Below are 12,680 nucleotides of genomic sequence, written 5' to 3'. Positions count from 1 at the left end.
TTCACCCCTGACTGTTAAGACTATCCTTTCCCATGTCTAACTGTGTGTTTGTGCCCCAGCAGACAGTACCTCCCCCTGGGATGCACGCCCTTCAGCCTCCCCAAGTCTGTCGGAAGTAGCCCTGCCCCCAGACACTCTGACCATGCCATCGCCCTCATCTCATCTGACCCCGCCCCAGCAGCCCCCAGACCCCGACCTGGCTCGCCTGCCACCGCAGGAGGTCCCGTGGGAGCCGGTGGCGCAAGAGAGCAGGAGGGTGGAGCGCTCCCAGAGCCCCCGGAAGGCTTCGACCGAGCCGCATAATCCGGATCAGACCGGCCACGGGAGGAGGGACCGCGACCAGCCCAGCGGGAGTGGCTGCAGTAGTGGTAGGGCCAAGCAGAAAGAAGGTGGCAGGTCCACCCACAGAGGGAGCTGCCCCAAAGACGGAGGGGCGGTGGGGAGGGATGAGCTGCTACCTGGGGGAGGGGAGCCCAAAAGCTCCTCCAGGGGGAGGTCTAAGGAGACGATAGCTGGGGAGAGCAGCAGCACGTCCCACGGGAAAAGAGAACCCACACAGTCCCCGACGAAAGGCTCCAAGCCCTCATACACAAACTCTAACGGGAACGGCGGCAGCGGTGGTACTCAGAGCGGCAGCAGCAGTCACCCAGACGTTAGTGTCGGGCATCAGGGGGAGCCGGCGCAGGAGAAGCCCAGGCCCAGAGAGGCAGAGAGGGGCCCTGGAGAGACCCGGCCCTGCCGCCCCAACAAGAGCACCAGCAGTGGCAGCGCAGCAGCAGGTAGGAAGGCCACCGTGTCCCCTGGGCCCTGGAAGATCCCCGGCTCTGACAAGCTGCCCAGCACCCTGCGCTCGGGCACGTCCACTGTGAGCAGATAACACCTTGGAGTATACCCACTACCAGACCCCCAGGCCGGGCTACACTAAGCCTGGCTAGCCCCTTCATTGTCTCCCCTCGCCCTGCCTCCACCCCCCCACCCTCTAGACCTCAGATGTAAAGGGGGGTTCCTCCATGCGTTTTTAGAGAACCATTTTTATTTATATTGTACTCTAAATTATTTTGAGAGATATTTTACACCGACCACCTTAAGAACTGGAAAGCATCCACTTAAAAATTCAAAACAAGAAGAAACCAAGCAGAATGTGTGTAGCGTGACGGGATCCTTGAGCAGTGTTAAGGGGTCCGAATACAGGAACTTCATTTGGAAGTGCTCAAATCCCCACGGCACTCCAGGACGTACATGCAAATTGAACCACTCACCGATTGGTTGACTGTGACACTGCAGTTTTTTTATACAATGGAGTCTATTTTATGAAAAGGAATGTTGAAGAGGGGTTGCCTGTTTTTGTGTATTTTGAAAAGAGAGAATGAAAACCAGAACTAGAAAAAGAGTATACGCATTAATGGAACATTGCCTTAAATAAGAGACTGTACGAGACTGAAGAAGCTATCCCGAGGAATCTATCAAATGGTATAGAAATAAATCTATTATATGATGAGTATTAATATGTGGGACATGTGATCATCTCTAATGCATACCTAGTCGGGCCAATGGTAGCTCTGAGACGCCTCATAAGCTAGACGAGCGAAAGAGCACAACACCGTTTTTCAACACTCCCTTATAACTCCACAGCCACAAATCCACTATAATATTGAATTTCTAGTCTGTGTGGACCCATTCTACGAGACTGCAGTGGACTCTAAGGGCTGTTCGTGCTTGAATCATCAACGGTTGGGTCACAGGAGATACATCTCCCCCTCGCTGTGCTTCGCGAACAAAGCAATTTGCTGAGGTTTGTCTGGTGGAGAGAGTGAAGGCTCATGGGATATCGGGGCAGAGTGCCTTACGATCAGGGACAGACTGACAGAGAGGTCTGTTATGGACTTAACGAACCTAGAACACTCTCTAGACTGATGTGGTTCAATCCAGGCTGCTACCGTACAGTCAATACCAATGTCCCAATATTCATATACATCTGTGCCATGACGGACATTCATGTTTTTATATCTGATTGTTGAAATTTGTTCACTATATTTACAGACCCCACAGTATTTATTTGGTCAGAAAACATTAGCAAATCTTTCCATTTCCTTACAGATTGAAGATAGTTCCACAACTTTTGGGGTTCTGTTGGTATCTCATCGTCAGATATCGAAACGTCTAGGCAGAACATCTCTAACAGATGGTGTAATCGTGTTTGGGTGAAAATATGGCACGTGTATGAAAGCAGGACACTACACTAGTATTTCTGGTGGGGATCAGAGGGAGAGAGAAACATTACCATTTGTCACGAGCTCATTCATCACAATGTGTCTAATGGTCTGTGGCTTCACTTAACGATGTTCATTTACACAACACATGAAACACGTTTATCTCCCAAAGACGCATATGTATACATTACAACTGACAACTGTCTGGATATTCATTTCAACATTTGTTTAGTCTCTAAGTGATGCCGTCTACATAGCCAGCTACGTTAATATACTGTATATATACACACATCTCTCTCTACCAGATTGTGTCCCAATTAACGTTGGAACTCTAGACAGTGGAGGCTCTGTCAGTGGCTCTGTCTGAACTTTACTGTCACCAGTTTACACAGATACACAGTTAGACACACACACACGTCCCTTAGAACCGCCTTGTCACCCGATGACTAAGGCAGAGTTTTTTTTTTTTTAAACCCTCTCAAACCCTCTCTCTGGCCCTGGGACTCACAGAAGCTAATTCATCTGTTGCTCTGATAACTATTATACTGTACATGGAGATGTGGAGAGACTACAATCATCTAGACATTATGATCATTGACAGACACAAGAATCATTCTTGGCGATAAAAGAAAAGTCATTAAGGATCCGAATGTGTCCCCTTTAGTTTCTGCAGACATCTGATTTTTGAGTGGTAATTTGCCGTGTCGAGCTAACAATCCAGCAAAGAGAGGATGACATTGGCAGAATATAAGCTGCCCCCCCCCCCCTCCGGGTGGAAGAAATGCAGACAGTCTTTCAGAATAGGAATTATACGAGAGAGGTGAGTGATGCTCGGGGGCCGTTGGAATCTCTATTTACGAGAGGAAAAAATACTTCTTTAAAGCACAAAGTGGTTCAGAGAATTGCCATATAAATTGTGCTGGGGAACTGACCCTGAGTAGACAGGAGTCTGTGGCTCAGCCACTGTCTGGGCCTGTTTGAATACTTTAACAATGCATCCTTCCTCTCTTCCTTCTCTCTTTTCTAACATTGTGTAAGAACAGTGGTTACTTAAAGTAAGTAGGCAGCAGGTAGCCTAGAGGTTCACAACATTGGGCCTGTAACTTAAAGGTTGCTGGTTTGAATCCTGAGCCGACTAGGTGGAAAATCTGCCCATGTGCCCTTGAGCAAGGCACTTCACCATAATTGCTCTGGATAAGAGCATCTGTTAAATGACAATAAAGACGTATATAATAATGTAAAACAGGTACATGTTCATTCATGTTAAGTGTCACTGGTTACTTCAAGAAAGGATTCATTTGAACAGTGCCACTGTGTTCACCCCACACACAACCATTCCTAGTGTCTGGCCAGTCCTGACTGTATACTGCACCTTCATCACTAAGCCTATCATGACTTCTGTGTAGACTAGAGACAAGGGAGAATGTCCTTCCTTCGTTGCACAGTTCGACACTTTTTCTCGTCAGAGCAGTCCCCCATTGAGGCAAATATCAGTACTTTTCTATGGACAGATCAGAAGAGATAGGTATATCTAAAACGGTGAGTGTGTTGAAGACTGGTGGCACGTACAATACATGAACCCCCTGAGCCTACCTAATGCAGCAGGGTATCACTGTGTAGTGTTATTATTAGCCGTGTTATTGACCTTGTACAGGTGTGTCGCTATTATAAATATGACTCAATGTATTATTATGGATAGTCCCAGACTATAAGTGAACGACCTATTTTTATGAAATGCAACACTATGGATATATTAACTTTTGCAGAAATCTTGTTTACCGTAATGATATTCTGAAATGCTGTCAAATAAAATTTTGACTCGGTGTAAAGTATTCAATTAAGATCGAGCTGTCACTGATTTATGAGTGACTGAGTTGATGGATGGCCTTATGGCAGGTGAACAGAGTGCCCGGGAGTGTATTCATTAGTGCAATCCGTAGTAAAACGTTTTGCAACTAAAACAAAGGTTTCTTATAGGACAAGTTCAGGATAGTTCCTCCGTGTTTTGGCTTGTTTGCTTCTGTTTTGTTCCAAGTGAAAACAACTCAATTTGCCCAGAGGTATTTACAGCAGGATCTCCCCAACCGTATGACCACATGAGGGCAATGCTGTGTAAGGAAAGAATGCAAATCACTGATTTCAAAATGACTATTGTACATTCTTGTTGTTTCCACTAGAGAGCATTGTTGGCTCGTTTTTGGTTTTCTGCATCGTTTCGTAACATTTTCTTATATATAAATGCATAGGTTATTTAACCTATTTAACCTGTTCCAAATATTCCTCCTGTGATTTTAACAGGCACTCGAATCTGGTCTACTTTATTTGAGATATGCACAATCTGACTGGTTAGGCTAAGCAACAACAAACATGCTCACTTGGCCTTAAACTACCTTTGTCTGCCATTATTTTTGGCAAAACAAGAGATATTTTATCAAATCTAACTCATACTTGACTTTACTAGCGAAAGTCTTGTAAATGTACTTTACTTGAGAAAGTAATTACATTTTGATTAGATATTTCTTGACCTTGCAATCAGCGCATTTTGACTAAAATTCTTGAGTTCTGTAATCATCACTTTTTAACGTCACAGCTACCAAATCAAATCAAACTATTTGTCACATGCGCCGAATACAACAAGTGTAGACCTTACCGTGAAATGCTTACTTACAAGCCCTTAACCAACAGTGTAGACCTTACCGTGAAATGCTGTGTTTCAAAACTGTAGGTATGTGATCACCCTGGCAATAGAGTATGTGTGGTATTACTTGTGAGGCACAGCTGAGTGAGCATAACAATGTGCTTATTGTTTTACTGGACTGATGGCCTGCATCTGATGGTCAGTCTGAGGGGTGGGAGCAGCCGTGATTCGGGTGAGAGGCAGGCTCACCGCTGCACCCTCCCCTCAGCCAGACCATCAGATGGTCCTACTCCGCTGAGAAACGGGAGCACAGTCTTCCAGCTGATGGTGAAATATAAGTTGCACTGCATTACTTCTGGTTCATGCACCAATCCATGTTGTTACTCATATGACCAGAGAAAGTGAAATATTCCTCGATATTAAAAAAGACACAAGCCAAATAATAATGAGACCTTATCGAAACGCGCATTTAATGACTTATACAAATGTTTAACAAAGTATTGACAGTGCTGAATACCAATTTAAACATGAACTTACTCATAAAAAACACCAATGCCCGAGAGAGAGAGGCACCACAGGAGAAACCCAGACAAACCCTCCTGCTGATGCAGAGCCAGAGGCTGAACTAGAAGCAGGATGGGGCTGATGTATTGTCCTCAGTAAAAAAAATCGTGGGCCATAAAAATGTTCCAAGTGTTCCACTGTGAGAACTACTGTGCCATACGAACTATGCGTTCATATACTTTATGTGCAAACTATGTCTACCATCATGACACGTGAACCGGTTCTTCCACCTGGATGGCAAACTCTTAGCTATGATGGAGGAGCTGGATTTAAGAACATTGAATGGGATAACATGTCAAGACACAACTTGTATTTCCACAAAGAGCAGATTTTCTTCTGTGATCATAACCCCCCTCCATTAACCCTACTGGGTTCAGACATGCTTGAGAGTGTAACATGGTAAATAGGAAATTACTATAAGGGTGCGGTCACAAGGTGCTCTTATGGAGTATATTTTCCTTCATAGAATACATTCTGTTCTTTACACAGAACATTTATAAAGAGCTGGTTGATAGTCAGTAGTGACCTTAGGCTGGTTTTACTGGATGAGAAAACAGTACCAGATTCCATCCCAGTGCTCCACTCCCTAGTCTACTGAATGTACGAGGAAAACCTGGGCATTTATCTGGTGTGAATGAAAGGATGGCCTTACCTCTCTCTCAGGGAATGTTAGAATCACTCCCTCACACTCGACCAAGGGTCATCAAACATTTACCGCAAATATTAAATGTGTCTTTAACATGTTACTCTGAGAAATATTGACCTGTCAATGGATCCTCAATTTTGATACAAGGGAAACCTGTCTCCCTACTCGTTCTCCTGGCCAGAGGGAAACATCTATTCTCTCTCTCTCCGTAGGCCACAGCTGCCAGTCTGTGTAACGGAATGTGTTATCTGAGGTGAGGCTTGCATCAGAGCAGTGAAACACTCCCATTCTTTCCTTATCCTTTCATCTGTTACCTTGTTTTCTCTGCTGGCTCCTGTGGTATCGAGGAGCGGAGCCGGATCACTCACTCACACACACACACACACACACACACTGGGGCTGTGTGTCTCAGCCACCGTGACCCTAAGGGCTGGGCTCAATTAGAATTGAAAGAAGTTAATTCAAGAATAGATTTTAATTTAAAATCCAAAAATGAAAAAACATTTGAAATAAATACACTATATATCCAGCAGTAGGTGGACACCCCTTCAAATTAGTGAATTTGGCTATTTCAGCCACACCGGTTGCTGACGGTGTATAAAATCGAGCACATAGCCATGCAATCTCCATAGACAAACATTGGCAGTAGAATGGCCTTACTGAAGAGCTCAGTGACTTATAACGTGGCACCGGCATACTGTAGGATGACACCTTTCCAACAAGTCAGTTCGTCAAATGTCTGCCCTGCTAGAGCTGCCCCAGTCAACTGTAAGTGCTGTTATTTTGAAATGGAAACGTCTAGGAGCAACAACGGCTCAGCCGCGAAGTGGTAGGCCACACATGCTCACAGAACGGGACCACCAAGTTCTGAAGCGGATAGTGTGTAAAAATTGTCTTCCTTGGTTGCAACACTCACTACACAAGTTCCAAACTGCCTCTGGAAGCAACGTCAGCACAAGAACTGCTCGTCAGGAGCCTCATGAAATTGGTTTCCATAGCCGAGCAGCCGCATACAAGCCTAAGATCACCATGTGCAATGCCAAGCATGGGCTAGAGTGGTGTAAAGCTCGCGGGCCATTGGAGTCTGGAGCCGTGGAACCACTCTGGAGTGATGAATCACGCTTCACCATCTGGCAGTCCGACGGACGCCAGAAGAACGCTACCTGCCCCAATCCGTCAAATCAAATTGTATTTGTCACATGCGCCGAATATGACAGTTGTAGACCTTACAGTGAAATGCTTACTTACAAGCCCTTAACCAACAATGCAGTTTTAAGAAAAATAAGTGTTAAGAAAGTATTTACTAAATAAACTGAAGCAAAAAATAAATGTAAAAAATTAAATAATAATTTAAGAGCAACAATAAAATAGCAGTAACGAGGCTATATACAGGGGGTACCGGTACAGAGTCACTGTGCAGGGGGCACAGGTTAGTCAAGGTAATTGAAGTAAAATGCACATAGAGGTAAAGGGACTATGCATAAATAATAAACAGAGAGGAGCAGCAGTGTAAAATGCAAATAGTCTGAGTCTTATGACTTGGGGGTAGAAGCTGTTAAGAAGCCTTTTGGACCTAGACTTGGCGCTCCGGTACCACTTGCCGTGCGGTAGCAGAGAGAACAGTCTATCACTAGGGTGGCTGGAGTCTTTGGCAGTTTTTGGGCCTTCCTCTGACACCGCCTGGTGTAGAGCTCCTGGATGGCAGGAAGCTTAGCCCCTGTGATGTACTGGGCCGTACGCACTATCCTCTGTTGTGCCTTGCGGTTGGAGGCTGAGCAGTTGCATAGTGCCAACTGTATAGTTTGGTGGAGTAGAAATAATGATCTGGGGCTGTTTTTCATGGTTCGGGCTAAGGCCCCTTTGTTCCAGTGAAGGGAAATCTTAACACTACAGCATACAATGACATACTGGACGATTCTGTGCTTTCTTTGTGGAAACAGTTTGGGGAATGCCCTTTCCTGTTTCAGCACGACAACGCCCCCTTGCACAAAGCGAGGTCCATACAGAAATAGTTTGTCGAGATCGGTGTGGAAGAACTTGACTGGCCTGCACAGAGCCCTAACCTCAACCCCATCGAACACCTTTGGGATGAATTGGAATCACCCAACATCAGTGCCTGACCTCACTAATGCTCATGGCTGAATGGAAGCAAGTCCCCACAACAATGTTCCAACATCTAGTGGAAAACCTTCCCAGAAGAGTGGACGCTGTTATAGCAGCAAAGGGGGTACCAACTCCATATTAATGCCCATGATATTGGAATTAGATGTTTGACTAGCAGGTGTCCACATACTTTTGGTCATGTAGTGTAGCTTCTACTCCTCAGTTTCTTCTGAGAGGAGAGAGAGAGTCTTTCTTATCTCTTCTCATCTTTTTACTTTTTTGTTATTTTAGGGATAAAATCTTGTGTTGAAAAGCAGAGGGAATGGCCTTAGGTAGACTTTCCCTGTGAATAGTTCAAGTGATATAGCCTAATGTACACAGCTCTCAACTCATGTGTTCATAACTTTCTTTTCATAGCAAATCACTGCCCTGCCCTGAATGGTGGTTCAAATCACTGCCCTGCCCTGAATTGTGGTTCAAATCACTGCCCTACAATGAATGAAAGTCCCTGTTGGAATGGGTGGAGTCAGGTGGATGGAGGCTTGCTCCTTGGCAACCTTGAAGATGATACACATGGGATTTGTTTTGAATGCAGCCTAATGCTAGGCGAATTGCAAGATATTTCACAGCAATTTAGTTTCCTTACACTATTCAGTGCTTGTTTTCTCACATAAACTGAAATTGAGCGAACAGTGTAGAATTTTAGCAACCAGGAAGTGACAGAACTATTTCCACTAGATAACACAGCCCCAAAGTCAGAACGGCTTTCCCATTTTGACAGCAGGAAGCTCTGGCTTTCCCATTTTGACAGATGCAGCTTTGGCAGGAGAAATCAGTAGGCGAATATCACAGCCAATCACAACACTGTGAAACACAATCATTCCACTATTACTGCAGATATATTATGAATGTTTTGTGAAATTACAATGCAAAAGGAAAATGAATCCTATGTGTAGCACCTTTAAGTACTAAATGACAACTTATCATGTTCTATCATTAAGTGTCCATTCAGTAATTGGAGAACATGTCTTGACATGATGGAGATGTGTGAGCTTCCTTAGATGTGGGCTGGTACTTGCAGAAGAAAACCTATCACCTGTGGTTGGTTGGTTGTTTGTTACCTGTGTCCAATATTCATACAATTCCGTTCACAACCAATGTGTTTGGTTATACAGTGGCCTGTGTTAAAGCCTTTCTTTTGTTGCTGAACATCCTCAAAAAAACTAAGGATGGCACCAGGAAAGGGGCCGTCTCAGGTGAACCAAAATAACAGAACACAACGGTTTCCGTAGCTGAGAAAATGTGCATCTATGTCTGTCTGTCTGGAACACGCCCTCCGGTTTCTCTCATCCCATATCATCAACAACCACGTTCCTCCTCTGTATTCAGTGGGGAGACATGAGAGTGGCCGGCTGGCGCGGTCTAGGACAGTGAAAATTCCACAACGAGACGTTTCGAAGGAGCAGGCAGCAAGATCTGCATTCTCAAGTTGAAAGCGCATGTTTCGGTTCTGGGTCGCAAACCTACAGCCAACACATACAAGGATATCCTATCCAAGGTAAGATTGCTTTTACTCGTTTTTAAATTCTTCAAATCCCGTTTTGGTGTAAATGTATAAGAAGGTGCTGGAGTGAAGGACTGAAGCATCTCTCATTCCCCAGTCAGATTTGTCTGGGATGGGAATGTAAAAAGCGTGCCCATTTGACGCCTTCTGTTTGTTTACAAACATGCACACTAGCTTGCTATGATGAACATTTAATTTGGCCTAGCCATACTGTGATCGCTTTCATTAATGTCTTAACATGACTGAGTGAGTACGCGCGAGCTACAGTGCCCGATTCTACCAGCGGCCACTCAGTCCAGTCTCTACAGTATATTCAGTACCTTGCATAGCTTTCTGTAATGTAAATCCTCAGAATATTTCTGCGTGCGTAAATATTGTTCCTTGTAGGCCCACATAAACTAGCTTACAATAGCCCAAAATAACTGAACAAATCAGCTAGATAAATGCTTCAGAATAAAAGGAGGCGGTAAAGCCGGGAAAATGACTCCGATAGAACTGTCATATTGGTTTATTGTGCAGCGCTTTCTCATGGGGAATCAGCGCTGGCGCTCATTGAGTAATCAGAGTTCGGCGAGTGCTCTCTCTGCGCGCTGAAAGTGAAGCGCGAGTTCTCTATCTTGAGCAACAAGGTTCATAAATGATTGGGGGAGAGAGAGATGTGTTCTGACAGTATTGTTATCTATGTTGTGTAACTGCCGTAGAATTAATTCCGAATTAAAATACCTCAAATGAACAGGAAACCATGTTGTAGGTAATGTTGACAATGTGTGTGTCCTTTGCTATCATTGGCCATTAGAATTAGCTAGTATCCACCACTGTATTATGTGGGTCTTCCAGTTGTCAGATTTGAATTTGAGTTCATATAGTCCTTTACAACATATCTGAGGTGGCTGACCCCAGACCATAAGCCTATATTTGCACCTTGATGGGCTCCTAACTTTTGAATGTGTGAGAATCCCTGTTGACCTTATACAATACTGCAGAGGTGAGGAGAAGGAGAGTGAGAGCCAAATTGACCTCTGCAGTCACCATATATGCCAGTGGCTTTGAGCCAGGTGTTGGGGTCCAGAGGTATGTGGTGTGAGAAAATAGCTTGTCACGTTATGTCACTTGTCATCAGTTTAAAAAACAAAGAAAACGTAGGAAAGGTAATGTCTTGTGGTGGCTTCTGAACATAGATGTCACAGATAGGTTGAATTATCCTCAGAGACTGGCACTGGCCTATATTTACTTTTTGTTCTGTTAGGAGACCTCAGTGATGATCTGCTCTTGTTCACAGCCAAGTAGTTATGTGTATGAGTATGTGCATGGTGTAGCAACCTGACAGAGTACACATTGACACTTCATTCCCCTCGTAAAAGTCCATGTAAAAGCAGCGCTACATTCTTCTACACTCATTCCAGTAAGGTACGTAGTAATGCAATTTACTGAGAACATTACGCTAGAGATGACCGTTGACCCTCTTGACTGAGCATTAAGGAGTTCTAAATTACACCCTCAATTTCCAGGGGCATACCCTCGCCATTCCTTTGTGCTCACTGCACTCTCTCTCTCTTTCTCTCTTCTTTACTGTCTCTGAGCCATGCTTCTCCATTTCACTCTCTCCTCTCCTCTCTCCTCCTGCCTCTCCCTCTCTTATTTCTTAGTATGGATAGGCAGAATCAGACAGCTTATTCTCTCTTACTCACTTCCTCTCTCTCTTTGTCTCTCGCTCTCTCACTCCCCCCTCCTTTAAACAGCCGCTGTGCTTTCTCTCTCGGTGCCAAAGTGTGTTTTATTCTCCTGGCACTCTTTGCCACCATGCTCTTGCCCATTGCCCACAGAGAACAGGGTGGCATACACATCACAGATGCATCATGGGTGAACTCAGTGGCTGTGGGCATCATCATCCGTTCCTGGTTGAGTCTTTCCTCCCCACTTAGATAAGCCCGTCCTCCTTTCAACTCGTGTTAATTTCCAGAAGTAGAAGTTTGGGGTGGATGAGTTCTGCAACAGCCCCAAAAGCACTTCTAGAAGCATCTATTTGTAGAGCAGGTTTGAATCTGTCAGGACCAGTAGGTTCAGTCAGGAGACCTGCAGGGGTTTTTGTCAAAGAGGCTTTGTGTTATGCAAACACATCAGGATGCTTGTGGGTGGATGGATGTTTTGTGGCATAAAGCTCGTGTGATGTGGCACGCTGTAACTGTAGGGTGTGCTGCAGGTGCTCTGGACCTAAGGGTTAAAATAAAAACATACCTGTTGAGAATCAGAGATATTCCACTGCATGAACTCCTCAACTGTGTAACCGTAAATAACCTCCTCATACAGATGCTTAAAAGAGCAGTTAGCAGTTGCTACATCCATTTTTGGAGTTATACATTAAATTATATGTATCCATTGAGCTTAGTTCAACTGTCGTAACCCATCAGAATTTTTTTTTTACCTTTATTTTACTAGGCAAGTCAGTTAAGAACAAATTTCTTATTTTCAATGACGGCCTAGTGGGCGACGAACAGTGGGTTAACTGCCTGTTCAGGGGCAGAACGACAGATTTTGTACCTTGTCAGCTCGGGGATTTGAACTTTCGGTTACTAGTCCTTTCGGTTACTAGTCCAATGCTCTAACCACTAGGCTACCCTGCCTGTTTACTCCAATATTTGTGAACAAAGTAAATGTAAACGAACACTGTTTATCTTACAAAACATGGTTAAAACATGGTCAGTCCTTACATCCATAGCTCTGTCTTTGAATTTGAGAGTGGTCCCATTGCTCCAGCCCTATCCCCCTGCTTTTTACCCACACAGTGGTGGGGAGACGCTTTGTTGTTATTTTAACTGCTTATTGCTACTTTTAAGGACCCCACTAAAAAAAAGTGCTGAAGAAAAGGTAGACCTCAAACTTTAACAGTCTCATATGTTGAATGCAAGGACCTGCATGCTGTTGGGATTGTCTATGAAGGGAATGAATAATGTAGGA

General features: G+C 44.4%; 2 protein-coding genes across 2 annotated transcripts in view; both read left to right on the top strand.

Annotated features, from left to right (window-relative positions):
• LOC139392938 (membrane-associated guanylate kinase, WW and PDZ domain-containing protein 2-like) overlaps positions 1–877 on the top strand; it is a 103,228-nt gene extending 102,351 nt beyond the window's left edge. The window contains exon 21 of the mRNA XM_071141255.1: positions 63–877. Within this exon, the coding sequence (XP_070997356.1) occupies positions 63–877 (815 nt within the window). The remainder of the gene's footprint in view (positions 1–62) is intronic.
• Positions 878–9,542: 8,665 nt separating this feature from the next.
• Positions 9,543–12,680, top strand: part of LOC139393323 (fatty acyl-CoA reductase 1-like) — a 53,795-nt gene continuing 50,657 nt past the window's right edge. Inside the window, exon 1 of the mRNA XM_071141879.1 lies at positions 9,543–9,719. Coding sequence (XP_070997980.1) covers positions 9,661–9,719 — 59 coding nt within the window. The 5' untranslated portion in view covers positions 9,543–9,660. The remainder of the gene's footprint in view (positions 9,720–12,680) is intronic.

Source organism: Oncorhynchus clarkii, chromosome 33 (assembly GCF_045791955.1).
Source record: "Oncorhynchus clarkii lewisi isolate Uvic-CL-2024 chromosome 33, UVic_Ocla_1.0, whole genome shotgun sequence".
Lineage (NCBI taxonomy): Eukaryota > Metazoa > Chordata > Actinopteri > Salmoniformes > Salmonidae > Oncorhynchus > Oncorhynchus clarkii.
Note: the sequence above shows the minus strand (reverse complement) of the source record. Positions and strands in the feature narration are given on the sequence as shown.